Source organism: Saimiri boliviensis, chromosome 4 (genome assembly GCF_048565385.1).
Source record: "Saimiri boliviensis isolate mSaiBol1 chromosome 4, mSaiBol1.pri, whole genome shotgun sequence".
NCBI lineage: Eukaryota > Metazoa > Chordata > Mammalia > Primates > Cebidae > Saimiri > Saimiri boliviensis.
Window position 1 is genome coordinate 42508219 of NC_133452.1, and position 14865 is coordinate 42523083.

Genomic DNA, 14865 nt, shown 5'->3' on the forward strand with positions numbered 1-14865 from the left:
TAACTTTTGATGATGGCCAGTTCTTTTGGCACAATGGAACTGTCTTCGAAAAGTACAGTTGACCCAAATTCTCTTTTGTATAAGCAATGTTCAAGTTTGCAGTGTCTTCTGTGTTTCCTTCAAACTAGTTTACACATCTATAATCTCCCTTACTCTATGATGTTGTGATTATCTGTTTAAACAGCTCAACCTTTCACTGGACTCAGGTGTACCTTTGCAATAGAGAGATAGTGTCCCATTCGGTTGTGAATCCTTAGGCCCTAGTACTGTGCATGGCCATAAAGTAAGAATATAACAAAGCTATGTTGAATGAATATATGAATGAAACAAGCTGGTAAATGAATAAAATTACCTAAGAAAGTTCAGCTTTGGAGAAATAAGCTAAGAAAAGTCAACTACAGAGGCAATCAAATTCCTTTGGAGTTAATTGAGATCATTAAAGACTCACCAGATAACTACCAATAGTTATATAAAACCGCACAACATATTTGTATGAAGTGGTGTTGAAGACATTAGTGAGAAAGACAGAAAAATTATATTTTAAAGGTCAACAACTGAGGGTCTTCTAGCTGGAAGTTTATTTACCCCAAAGCGTCATATTAAATGGTATCTTTCTCCTTGCCAATTTCACAGCAAACTCTAATTGTTAATATTGATCGCATAGGTTCTGTAATCTAGTCTATAAAATTAGTGCAATATGAAAAGAAATCTGGAGGCAAACGTCATTAATGATTTTGCTATATTCATAAAATGTGGCCTTGGTCATTTAATTCAAAATAAAGTCAGTATTAAATATACTGGCCAAGTATGGCAGCTTACGCTTATAATTCCAGCATTTTGGGAGACTGAGGTGGGATAATTGCTTTAGCATGGAAGTTTGAGGTTGCAGTGAACTATGATGGCATGACTGCACCACAGCCTGGATGACAGAGTGATAATCTGTCTTTAAAAATATGAACGTTTAGCTATAAAAGCTTACCACTAAATTTCACTACTTTGATTTGCAGGCAATAAGGGAAAGGAATGTCTGATGGCAGTGTCTCTTTGTCTCGTTCTTGCATACAATATTATTAGACTTTGTATTTGTGAGACTTCCCAAAAGTTTTCTAAGTACTAGGAAGGTGGATTATATTAAAGATAATGCCCCAAATGCTTACAATACAGCCTAGTTCATCATAATTCAATTAGCACACTTCTATAGTAGTTTAAAGTTCTGACATCAGGCTCCACATTTTGGAATCACCACATCTATATCCTGTAATTTACATGCAACATATTTTTGTTTGGTACACATTTGAGGATATTAGGCATGAAAGATAATGCCAAACATTTCGTAAGAAATAAAATGAAAAATGCAAGAATTTAGGAGTCAAACCGGCACATTTTGTTGTTATGATTGTACCTCGTTCTCCCTTCTGACACTTCTTCCTTTGCACTGTACACTTTCTTGTCTCATTTGTTGGGGGACACAGGTTACCCTTTGCTGAAGGATGCTGTATTATTTCTCGGACCCGTGTTTCAGTCCCTCTCTTGAAGCCACATGTTTTTCCCTTCTTTGTGCATGGACTCCAAGGATTCCATTCACTGACCTCACAGTGCACTGAAACAAAACAGAAGAAACAGCCTCAGATGGCTCACAACCACTTTCATTATTGTTGAGTTAAAGAAAGATTTGCTTCCATCAGAATTTGCCCAAATTTGAGCAGAAATTGTAAGACCAAGGTTGGGCAAGATGACTTACATATAAAACCAAAGAAAGGGAAAGGCAAAAATGGATATTTAAATCTTTTCGGTTTAATACTCATTATAAGGTAAACCAATTTTTGTATTGGATTTCCTTTTTCTCTAGATTAACCCAGGCACTCATATTAATATAATCACTGAAATCTATCAATTCTTCATAATTTCCAGAGCACTGCCGCAATTGTTGATTGAACCTGACCAGAATTTGAAGAGCAGTTGTTATACTGAGTGCTAGAGAATTGATTCTCAATCTTTAGCATGTGTCCAAGCAGAAATCACTTGGAGGGCTTGCTAAAAAATTGCCGGACCTTCCCCCACCCCATCCCCCACCAAAGTTTCTGATTCAGTTATCTGGGATAGGGCTGTGAATTTGCCTAACAATACAGGTAATGCTGATTTGCCAGTAATGGGAACACCCTTTGGGAACCTCTGTGTTAGAGAATGCTTGAGCAGAAAATGAATCCAGGTCTTTGGCCTACAATTTACTGCCTTTTCTACTTCATGTGCTGTTGAATGTTTAAATATTGATATCTGTTACTGACTATGGTTCATGCACAGCAGCATCTATTACATGTGAATTCTGGGTCAATTATAGCTAATAACCTGCTTCTAAAATAAACCTGACCAAGTGATTCTTAAGACGACCCGATGTACTTTTTCTGAAGCTTCTTTTGGAGATTTGTTTCCTTTTTCTGTATTTGTTTCTTTTTTTTTCAATAATGTCTTTCTCAGGTTATTAATAGATTTTTGCACTTCTAAAAGAAAAGAAGCATCTACAAGGTGCTATTATATATATGTCCCTAAAACGTTCTAATGTATAACGACGACTAGCAACAGTAACACTTTCAGATGACTTAAGACTTTCCACAAAAACAAGCTTCCAGTAATCTCCCTTACTGTCTTCTGATTTAATGATTCCTTACTTGAGAGCAGAATGTGATCTCTCATAACAATCTCAAGAAAGATAACCTAAATATTTCAGAAATTTAAATCCACTTATACATTTTTCACAGGCCTTTTCAGACACTTTTAGGTCCCCAAGTACAAGATGGAATTAAACAGAATTGATTAAATACATGACTTTAGGTTTCTTGAAATAAAATGAACTTGATTGAACTACTTTAAAATAGTCTTCATGCTCAGTTATACCATTACATTTTTTTGTTCAATAATAGAGTAACTAATTCAATTGGTAATATTATAATATCTTGCTCTTTATGGATATTATCTTCCAGCATCCCATTCGGATATTAATCATTACAAAGTAGTGGATCCTTAGCATTACAAATAAAAGCACCTCCAAAAAAGCAAATTAAAAGAGGAAAATCAGTGTTTTTAACCTGTCACTTTTTCCAGTATTCATTTAATTCCAGAATTAAGAGGACTAAATTAGAAAAAAATTATCTGATGTGCAAGTAACCAAAACTTTGGTACTCTTTCATAATAGCAGAAGTGGTCTAGGCAAAGACCTAGATCTTCAAAAAATGGATTTTTACTTGAACTTCAAAAAATGGATTTTAAAAATTACAGCTTAGGTAATTATTAGTTTATAGTCAGAAGATAAATGGTTTTAAAAATTAAATTTTAATAACAAGCTTAGATAATTTCATTGGAGGAGGGAAAATATTCAAAACAAATGAGTTTAGGTAGTTAAAAGCTGTAATGAGACCAGATAGCCAAACACCATGAGACGAGGTGAATTTATCTTAGAGAAATAATGTAGACTAAACCTATAATGTTAGCATCCAAATAATATTTCCAGAAAAAAAAAACGAAAACTGAAAACAAGTGCTAAAGACAACACAAAAGGTGATTTAAGTTCCATTCGGATCATTTCATGAACAATGTAGAATTCAGGCACTCCTTGGTGAAGAGGTAGTCAAGAAAAAACCGACTCTTCACATTCTGTGTTCCTTCTAGCTTCTATATTAAGAACAATCTTAACACTGGAAATCTTTATTCACTAATGAAGCTAATGAAGCACATGTCTCATAAAAGGTAATGAGCTCCGGTCCCTGGGAATCATTGTGCTGTGGTTGATCATCAGTGTGAAATGCTGTAAAAGGGATTCCCGAATTGGAAAGAAAGTTGAACAAGATGTCCTACCAGTAATGACTTTACTGGTCATTTTGCTCTAATTCTTGTTGACTAGATGCATGATTACATAGAGAACATAGCAATGGTATGTCAGGGCTTGGAGTGAGATATACTCTACTTGCTACTCAGTGCTTGGAGTGAGATATACTCTTTCTGTGATTACTTGAACAAGTCCAAATCTCTAAGAGAAGCAATAGGGGTGACAAAATGACAGTGCAGAAAGGAAGCAAATATCTGGAGCACAAAGTGAAAAGAATGCGTTCTTTTATAAAATTTAGTTCAGTGGATGTTTCTCTTTCATTTGACCTGCAAAGCACAGAGAGTGGATATGTTGTGACATATCTCTTCCATTCCAGCTGTATATCAGGTTAGCATTTCCTCTGTTTGTGACCTTTCCTCTCAATTTAAAATCTAGATAGAAAACCAGAATTATGGTGTCGATTTTAGCAACGAGAAAGACGCATTCTTTCTGTTGGGTGAGCAGCAGGAAGCTAAAGTCAAGCTACTAATTACAGCACTGAAAATAACTAATGTTTCTTTGGGGCCATCATTTTGCCTCTCCGGATCCTAGTTTTCGTATTTGTTAAAGGAATAGGCTGTAATATTCCCTTGCAATGTGGAAGCAGGTCATCCTAGGCATGCCAGGTGTAGTACAGGTAGGCTAGGTACCATATGATACCAGATATCTCTTATTGATCAAACAACAGGAGCCAGCCTTGAACCGAAGTTGTTGATTTGTGTTACTACAGTGTCCTAGGTCATTTGCACTTGTTAAATGAGCCAAATTCAGTAACTGGCTTTTGGACTGCTAACCTCTCTTCCAAAATGTATAAATTTAAATGTAATTGTGTTAAGAAATAAGCAGTCTTAATCTTAATAGTAGTATAAATTACCAGTAAGCTTTAAAGGCAAATCCAGTAGTGCCAAGTGTGAAATGATCTCCTTAATAGAAAAGCATTAATAAATTTAAGGTAAATAGCCTTTCCAGTACTGAATGCTACACCTTCAACAACTGAAAAAATATTAAATATGTGTCTTTTTTTTTCTGGGTAGAGAAATGTCACAAACATCCTGCACCTCGCCCTGAATTTCCACTCTTGAATGTTGCACAAACGTGTTTTCTATTTTTTCCCACTGTTTGGAACTTATAACCTCTAATCATCAGCCCTCAGGACCAACAAGAAAAAGAACGTGAAGTGCTTTCTTTTGTACTTTTTAACCCTATTCCTGATTGTTGATTTTTTTCCCCTGTGTTTCTACAACTAGAGAAGAAAAAACTTAACCATTGTGAGCCACAAACTATTTCAAGACCATTGTTTTCCAGATGCTTCTAAAATTATCTTTCAAATATCTATTTATTTTATTCTATCAAAAACATTGTTTAGAAATAAAAGTGCTGCGGCAGACCTGAAATGGTTAAACCACGACTTTAGATTTATTACTCCAGCACTTTAGATTCTAAGGGATCCCTAAGATGGGCACCCCAGGAGTCCCCAAGACTGTCTTCTACTGAATCAGGACAGCAGTTGTGTGGATATGCCATCGGCGCAGCATCAAAGGTTCTTGTAGTTCTTGCCCAGGGGATTTTGAGATTTCCTAGGCTATTTTCCCATTTGGTTTAGCATCTGCTTCCCAAGTGTTCATCAAAGTTGTAGCTGTAGTAGCTGTACAACGTTTAAAAGAGGGAAAATACATCCGGACGGTGATCTGTTATTTAGACAAACAACTTGTCTGAGGGACCTCCCTCCCTTTCAGGAAATTTGGCCTGCAATTAATCAGACCCAGGGACTGTCTCGTTCTGTCAGTTTGAGTAAGTCCACTATCCTCTTTCTTATGTATCAATACCTGTACAAGCAGAACATTTCAGCATAGCAGTGTGAGAGAAAAAAAGTGAGATTTTAACTAAATCAATTCCAGTTCTCTGGGTCTTTGATCCATTTACTGAGCATTAATGGGCTGTGTCAAGAGAATATATGTTCCCCCCTTAGAAAATACGTTTGGTCATTAGTTGAGATTAGACCTAGGTGTTTTATGAAACCGTTGCTCTAAGGTAAAAATTCAATTCAAGACATAAATGTATGTCACATAACAGATCACTGTCAAGACACACACACACACACACACACACACACACATATATATATGTATATGCACACACACATATATGTCTTGACTGAATTTTTACTTAAGCAAAAATTCATCAAATAATAATAAAAAATGAATCTATCATGAACAGACAGTTGAAACAAATATCGACAGTCCCTAAGAAATAAGGAAGCACCTACTGTATTAAACTTACTGTAATACAGACTAGATAAGGTTACGAAAAAGACCTTTAAGAGAGTATCTTCGTAAAGAAGGATGGATACGGCCTTTAAGAGATCTCAGCCCAAGAAGCTTCAAGTTCTTTTGACAAAGGACTTTGAAAAGCACCTCCATGGAGACTGACATTGTCATTTATTCCAATTATTAGAGGTTCTCCTTACCAATATTGACACACTCCATGGTATGGTTGCTGGCTTCCAGCCCTTCTGGGCAATGATCAAGGCACTTTCCAAGGTGTAAGTAAAATCCACTTTTACATTTTGTGCAGAAATTTTTGTTGAAACAGGTATCACAGTCAGCTTTGCATTCTGAAAGAGAAAAGAGAAAGAGAAATACGCTTGCTTTATGTCCTCTTAACTCTTGGTCCAGTTCGGCCTGTTTTCAGCACAGGCATGTGCACCTTTAGTGTCAAATAAACACATGGGGTCCAAAATTATTTTGCCAGACTGAATACAGGATTCCTCCACAGTGATTTAGTTGATGTACATCGGTTATTGATTTTTAAAAACATTGTACTGATTGCCCTATGAAAAAAAATTTGGAATATATATACATAGCCAAGAATATTTATAAGATAGAGTATCTGTTTATATTAAGTGATAGTGAAAATGTTCCATCAGAACCTTAAGAAAATATATGAAGGACATTGCCTTTGTGTAGTTCTTGAGAGCTATTCATTTTTTTTTTCTTTGAGACAAAGTCTTACTCTGTCTCCCAGGCTGAAGTGCAGCAGCATGATCTTGGCTCACTGCAACCTCCACCTCCTCGGTTCAAGCGATTCTCCTGCCTCAGTCTTCCTAGTAGTTGGAATTTTACAGGCACCCGCCACAGCACCAGGCTAGGTTTTATATTTTTAGTAGAGAAGGGGTTTTACCATGTTGGCCAGGCTGGTCTTGAACTCCTGACCTCAGGTGATCCACCTGCCTTGGCCTCCAAAAGTGCTGGATTACAGGCTTGAGCCACCGCACCCAGCTGGCTATTCATTCTTACAACAAATATTTGATTGCCTACTATGTGCTAGGCATTGTTCTTTATATTGGTTAACAACAATGTACAAGAGGAGTTAAGAGTCAGGCTTCAGAAAGTTTACATCCTAGGAGAGGAGATACAGTAAATGATAACAATAGTTGACCTTATAAGGTGATTATGGTAAGCCAGGACTGCTATAATGTTTTATAATGGTATTAAGTCATTTAAGGTTTATAGCAACCCAATGAGATAGTCATTGGTCATTGGTATAATTTCATTTTACACATGAAGAAACTGAGGCTCACAAAGTTATGAAACTAACCCAGGACAACGGATCAGACTGCTTTTTGAAACCAGGCAATCTAGCTCCAGAGTGATAAGTGGTCTGGGGGGAAAAGAAAAAAACAAAACAAAACAAAACAAAACTACAGCAAAAGGTGGGAAAAAGAGACAGAGAATGGTTGACAAGGGGAACAGGCTGATTATTTTGGATAAGATGGTCATGGAATGTCTCTCTGAGAAGATGACAGATGAGCAAAATTGGCAATGAAATAAGACAGCCAGCCATGCAAAGATGTGGGCAAAAAGCTTTCCAACTGCTACAGCAGCCAGTGTAGAACAAGAACCCCAAAGGCTTGAGGTGGGAAGATCTTATGAGAAGGCAAGTGAGGCTGACACAAAATGGTTGAGGAGGAGTTGTAGAGATGAGTTTGGAGAGACTGACAGAATTACACATGATATTTGAATAGAGTGGTATTTCCTAACTGACAGTTTTGAGAAAAGTCCCTTAATCTGCAGTGTGGAAAGCAGACTTTCAGGGTCCAGATGACAGTGCTCCCAATATTTATTTCTAATTGATAAATAAATGTTTCAGTTGCTCTGGAATCACTCTTGAAGTCAAAATAGCTGAAATGATTCAGGAAGTTAGTCAATTCTTGGATTTTGTGTTGATAATGGGAACTCAGATGGAATTGAGCCTTGCAGTACTTTTCTATAGGTTCAATGAGCAATAATCATATTTCCAGCCTTTGGTTTAATAATTAAAAAGAAAACCAAAACAAGAGTGTTTTTTGTAAGTTAGTGATCAAAATTTTCTGGTTCTGAGAGCTAAGTCCAAGTATGGTTTAGCCTAACTAAGAGATACACGTCATTTACTTAACATTGACTATCACAAATATATTAGAGTTCATTTCAAACTGGAAAAGTCACCAAGGATGAGATAAAAATACAATTTCATGTAGGCACTTACTTGTACACTTATTTATATCTGGATATCGAGTTCCATAATATCCACTTGGACATGAAGAGAGACACACTCCAATCTGCTTCATGCCAATTCTTTCCAGAACAAAAAATAGTCTGGGCTTACATGACAAACATCCATTGTAATCTGAACACGTTGCACAGCCTCCTTGGCAGCCTTGACTGACGTTAGGATGCGCTGCAGAGACAAATGTAGAAAGACATTACAAAGGTTAAATTACAGATACAGAAATTAAATGACATTTTCTGGGCAGGATATACATTTTCTTTCATTAGCTTTCAATTTGTTGGTAATGGGTAAATGAGGTGGGATTTTTTTTTCCTATCTTTTTTTTTTTTTTTTTTTTTTGGTGATCTTTTATTTCCCTTTAGCACATGCATTGTTTTTAATTTCAAAGTTCTTAAAATTGAGCATTTGAAAAATAAGAATATACTGCCTCAAAAAACTTACATATTCTCTTTATATATAATATATATAGTATGATTATGTATAACTATATATAGATATAATATATATTCTCTTTATAGATATAATGTCCTCACTGGACTAGCACCCTGGGAGAATGGGCACTGGTAATTTTGTGCTCATTTACACAATGAAATTAATACACATTTGTTTTGCTTTTCATTTATGTAGCGGAGGATAAGCATATGTTTCTAATTTCTTCAGTAAGTAAACTAATGTACACTAGGGCTTAACTTGAGTAAGGACACTAGGTTTTATAATATCTGTTTTGAACTATGGTGTACTAAAGAACACAATTTTACTTTTTGATCCAATGAAAACTGATGCTAAAACTGTGTTAGCTGTTGGGCACTCCTCAATGCCTTCATGAAATATTTCTTCTCACATGAGCTTAGTGACTGCCAGTTAATAAGATATAATGGTGAAAATGTGATACTTATCTCATCAGTGTTTCCATATGGATTGTATGTGACCGCTATGGTAATTTATGTTTAATATTTTCTCTTTTGGGACTGGAGTCTTACAGTTTCTGTGCCCTCATCTACTTACTCAAGAGAAATGTATATTTGGTGAGGATGGGCCAGTCTACCTTAAGAACCACTGGCATGCATATACCAGGGTTTCCAAGAGTTACCAATGTAGGTAAGAGTGTTCATTAACAAGTCTGAACAAACAGAAACAAATACTTGGAACATTCACCTTTATTTAAGATCATCACAATTTTAAATCTTCTTTTGACTATTAACTAGTCAACATCATCTCTGTATGAGCTGGTAAAAACTGCTGACTAAGGGGTGTTTCTCATACAGCTGGTGTTTAGGATGATTTCTTTTCCTAATGTCACCTCTACTCAAATATATTGCAAATAGCTTTATTGTCCTTTGAAGATGCCAGAGGAAAAAAAAAATCATAATCCTTTGAGAAAGAAAGATTGATACACAAGAATCTAAAGACATCTCAGTGTATTTCTGACTTTTTTTGCTGGTACTAGAAGGGGTAGGCTCTGGTGGGCTTTAGCATTATTAAATCTGTCTTTACAGTGATGTTTGGTTATTACTAAGTTCTTTACCACAAAAACAAATCCCTCCAGGCTTAGTTAGAAGAGGTACCCATAATACCAAACAGCCTTACCACAGGGGTGCACGGGTTAGCTACAGAGAGGTCATTCAGTTGACCAGCATCCTCTGCCTGTAGGAAACCATCCCCAAATCAGCCACAGGAACCACAAACAGCTCATTCTCATTCCAAGACGTTTTGTAAATAAACTAAGGAAATGTGTGGGGGAAGGGAAGTCTGCTTTTCCTGTACATGCTCCTCTGTGGGGGTGGGGCACTCACATAAAGTGGCACAGGAGGTTTAGACATTACAGGGCCTGGAGGACTTGTAAGTGAAACTACTTTCCAAGTAACAGGGTCATTTTTCATGCCAGTAACAGCATTGGTGACTTACAGAAAATGTGCACATATTGTAAGCTTGCAAAGACCCTAAAAGGGAAAAGGGACAAGAGATTTCCATGTGTTCAGAATCTAGCATTATCCATTTCAAGAAGCGAGAGGTGTAGATAAAACTTGTAAGACCTTTTCATAGAATTGTCTATGGAAGAGTAGACCTCAACTTGAAAGAAAAGTGCTTCAAGTTAAGGGCACTAAGCGCCTCTGGGTTTAAGGAAGATGGATCGTATTGGTCCATGCCAATCCATCCCTATTTCTGAAATGTGGCGCAGAAAGAAAACACGCAATTCTAATTTTACGAGTTCGGAAACTTTTGCCAATTATGACATAATTTTAAATATATCAATTATTAATATAAACATGATTTACATATTCAGAACTTCAAAAACTGACATTCCTTAAGATAAATTTTATTTAAAAAATTAGGTTTTGAATGTTTGGAATGTTCTCTAGGAGACAGCTCTGAATATGTCTCATGATTGTGACAGTATCCACTGAAATTATGGGATGTGCCAAAATACCTTGCTTGATTCCCCATCTCTAAAACTTTTACATATGAAATGCAGCACAGTCAACGTTGTGTTATAATAATTATTTTTGCTTTTTTTTTAAAAAAAATTTTGACTTCCTAGGCAAAGGTTTTTTTAAAATTTGATTTTTGAAAATGCAAGAAATTCCTAGTTGTCCCAACTTGTAAAAAAATTTTATGTTTGTTTTAATCAGTGAATTTTGAATATGGCCGATGAATTTTGCATATCAAATGATGGCAAACTTTATTTCTTCAGGAAGGTTTAAATGCTGGCTGTGGGAAGTGAGAGAAATGGCAACTATGAAGCTCAGATTCAATGAGTCTAGTTTTTTTTATGGTTATGTAGTGTAGTGACAACTTTCTTGAATGCCATATAAGGATCACACAAATTACACAGTCAGTATTACACAACTAGATACAAATTTCCCAAACTTCATTTTAAGGCAAGAGCTTTTACTTTTTATATGGAAACCACAAAAAACTTTGGTCTAGATTGACTGTAACAACAGTTTCAGCCATAAAATCTTGTGATTCTGAAACAGAAAATAGAATTTTACTTTCTCCTGTGTCATTCTTTTTTTTCCCCCATTCAATATTAACTTCGCATTTCTAAATCACCTTTTTCGAACACTATTTTCCTACTGTTCTTTGAAGTTGTTGGTGGAGAGGTAGGGAACATTTCACAGAATCTCAGTGTTTGAACTTAATCTTAGAAAATGAGTTGGAGTTTATCAGTCGTTAAGTGTCATGTGTGGCTATAGAAGGAAACACTACGATGACCCCAGCTGGGAAGGAGGCTGGCATGAGTTTGATGCAACTAGAGCATAAGTAGTGCAAAATGAAGAGATGAGGACTATCAAGAAGATTGGAAGCATAAAATAGACCTAGATTACAGAAACTTTTGGGGGATAGGCCAATGAGATTCTTCTTTAAACATGGCGGGGGTGGGGGTGGGTTTTAATCACACTGGTGACTGATATGATCAGATTTGAATTGGGAAGGAAATTTCCCTGGCAATGTGGCAGGCATGGAAACCAGGAGAAGAATAATGTAGTGGTCAAGATAGGAGGCTTATCATAACTTAAAATATGGCAGAGGCAATATAATGTAGTTTCAAGGATATTCAGGAGGTGGTATCAACCAAATATAGTGGCCAATAAAATGTAGGCTGAACAAAAAAGAGGATTTGAAAAGGTGTGTTTCTAGGTCCAGCCAGTGAATAGAGAGGGGAGGATCTACCAGAGGAGTACTTGCAGTTGGAGAGTAGGGAATGGTGCATAGAATGCAGATTGGTAAAGATATAAACCTGGCTTGGAATCACTAATTTTGCATGAAATACCCAGAGAGTGACGCTTACCAGATGGAGCTTACTTTGGAGTGGCTGTTGGAGATGTACATGAGTCTCTGATGGTGGCTACTTCATTAGAAAAGGCATCTTGAAAGGGGGAGCTACTGGGCCTGGCACAGTGGCTCATGCCTGTAATCCCAGCACTTTGGGAGGCTGAGGTGGGCAGATTACAAGAGGCCAGGAGTTTGAGACCAGCCTGGCTAACACAGCGAAATCCCATCTCTACTAGAAATACAAAAATTAGCTCAGTGTGGTGGTGCATGTCTGTAATCTCAGCTACTATAATTGTTTGAGCATGGGAGTTGGAAGTTGCAGTGAACACAGATCTCACCATTGCAATCTAGCCTGGCGACAGAGTGAGACCCTGTCTCAAAAAAAAAAAAAAAAAAAAAAAAAGAAAGAAAGAAAAGGGAAGCTACAGAAAAATTAGGAGACAATTTTTTTGACAATTTTAGAAAGAGGAGACATTGTTCAAAATAGGTAAGAGAATGAAATATATTATTAGCAGCTTTAAACAATACTTTGAATTTCCAGGCCACTGCTGCTTACAAAGCATGCTCAAAAGCTAAATTAGCTGTGGTAATTGCCTTATGGTATAAGTCAGTAGAAACTATCATAATCATTTATTTTGAAACTTCAAACTTGGACTCAAAGGAATGCTGAAAAATAATGAGTTTAGATCAAAGGTTAAGATCTAGATCTTTATATCTCTTAACTATCTCTTTATATATAAGTAAACTTCAGATGTGTAATAGGGGTACATATGAGTGAGAAATGAGCAGAATTCGTGGAAACTTAAAATTGGGACTTTCTACTAAAGATGTGTCACATACACAGTGAAAGTAGTATGTCTATCCTTAAAATTAAGAAAGAAGGAAGTGTTATTTCTTAACTTGTTTATGAAGGTTAGTTGTAAAAAAGGGTGTAAACTGAGGCATAACTTAAACCTACTTTCAGTGTCTGAACTGTGTACACTCCCTGAGTAAGAAACTTCAATTTCACTATCTATTAGATGAGGCTTCGTACTATTTGATAACCTTTAACTTGTGATACATAACTGATGCAATCATTCCTAGGAGACTTGCTACTGTTATAAGAGTTAATTCAACTTTGAAACATCCAGAATACAGAATTTTAAATGGAACCAGAACATTTGATAAATATACAACCTTCAGAGACTTGTTTTCAATAACTAAATTCTGTTTCTGTGACAATTTAAGTGTAAGCTTCAAGCATTTGCTTCACTTTAATCTACTTCTGAAGCTCAATTGCAAATGTACTAAGATCTATTGTAAGTTGTTATATAAAAAAAATCCATTATTGCATGCTGCCAATTACCGCTGATGATCATTTATTGGTAGCTAATTTCCAGAAATGCAAATTTTAGTAGACTTTAGACTAATAAAATAGGTTTGACTGAGTTGAAAAGAAGTGCAAGATACACAAAAGTAACACTAATTTTGTAATCTAATTAAAAATTTATAAATTCACAAATTTGATGTTATTTTTAACAACAACAAAAATCATATACAAAATCTCCCCAAAGCATACTTGTCTGTACAACATTCACTGCCTGATTTTCTGTATGCAGTGGCCGTAAGAGACAGGGCAGAGAGAAGAGACTAACTGAATTCCATAATCAAAGCTATTTTTACATCTGTCCTTTCCTCCGTGCCTCCTCTTTTCAGAAGTGTGTTCACATTGACTGTACACTTCCTAAGAGAAGAGGTCTCATGGTTCAATAATTTCTTCTTTTTTTCCTCTATAGACTCAGGAACTTGGGATAATTACCACCTTCTGTATAAGGCGGCCACTTATTGAAAAGATTCTCAATAAAGTGTTTTTGATTATTGAACAAATGAAAGCAATACATATTAAAAAGCTATTTAAAAAATAATAATAAATATGTTGCTAGGTGCATGGCTCACACCTGTAATCCCAGCACTTTCCTTGAGTCCAGGAGTTTGAGACCAGCCTGGGCAACATAGCAAACACCTGTTTCTACCAAAAAAAGAAAAAAAAAATTAGCTGGGCATGGTGACACAAGCCTGTGGTCCCAGCTACTCAGGAGGCTGAGAGGTAAGAGGATGCCTTGAGCCCAGAAGGTCCAGGCTCCGGTGAGCCAAGATTGCACCACTGCACTCCAGCCTGGATGACAGAGTGAGATCTTGTCTAAAACAAAACAAAACACAAACAACAGAAAGATTAATAAAAATAATAAATATGTTGAAGTAGTAAATATTCAACAGAAAGTATCTATAATAATTTAAGTGGCCTATGCCTATGAATATCTGGTAAAGAAATCAAGTTCCAAATTACACAAACTTTGAATGATTAATTATAAAATAAATCATTCAAAGTGAAGCAATAATGTGTTATTTACTTCAGTAGTTCATTCCCTTAGAGAAAATATGGGTTTTTTTTCTTGCCTGAGTTAGGACAACACATTTCTACCATATCTTGGGACTTGACTACTGTTGAGCCACATTGAAGTTCAGAGTAAAAATACACTTGTTGAAAATTACGATGTGTTTCAGAATTCCTCTGGAATATCTGGCAATGTTCACTTTAACAAAAGTCTAATGTTAAAAATTTGAATTATTTGGCTTTCTCTGTCAAATTCTGCTCAGTCAATCCAAGAAAATATTCATAGTCAATGTTTCTTATTTGTTCA

General features: G+C 36.0%; 1 protein-coding gene across 1 annotated transcript in view; it reads right to left on the reverse strand.

Annotated features, from left to right (window-relative positions):
* Positions 1-14865, reverse strand: part of RSPO3 (R-spondin 3) — a 76589-nt gene that overhangs the window by 38393 nt on the left and 23331 nt on the right. The window contains exons 2-4 of the mRNA XM_003932396.4: positions 8384-8575; positions 6327-6473; positions 1403-1600 (exon numbers count right to left, since the gene is read on the reverse strand). Coding sequence (XP_003932445.1) covers positions 1403-1600; positions 6327-6473; positions 8384-8575 — 537 coding nt within the window. The remainder of the gene's footprint in view (positions 1-1402; positions 1601-6326; positions 6474-8383; positions 8576-14865) is intronic.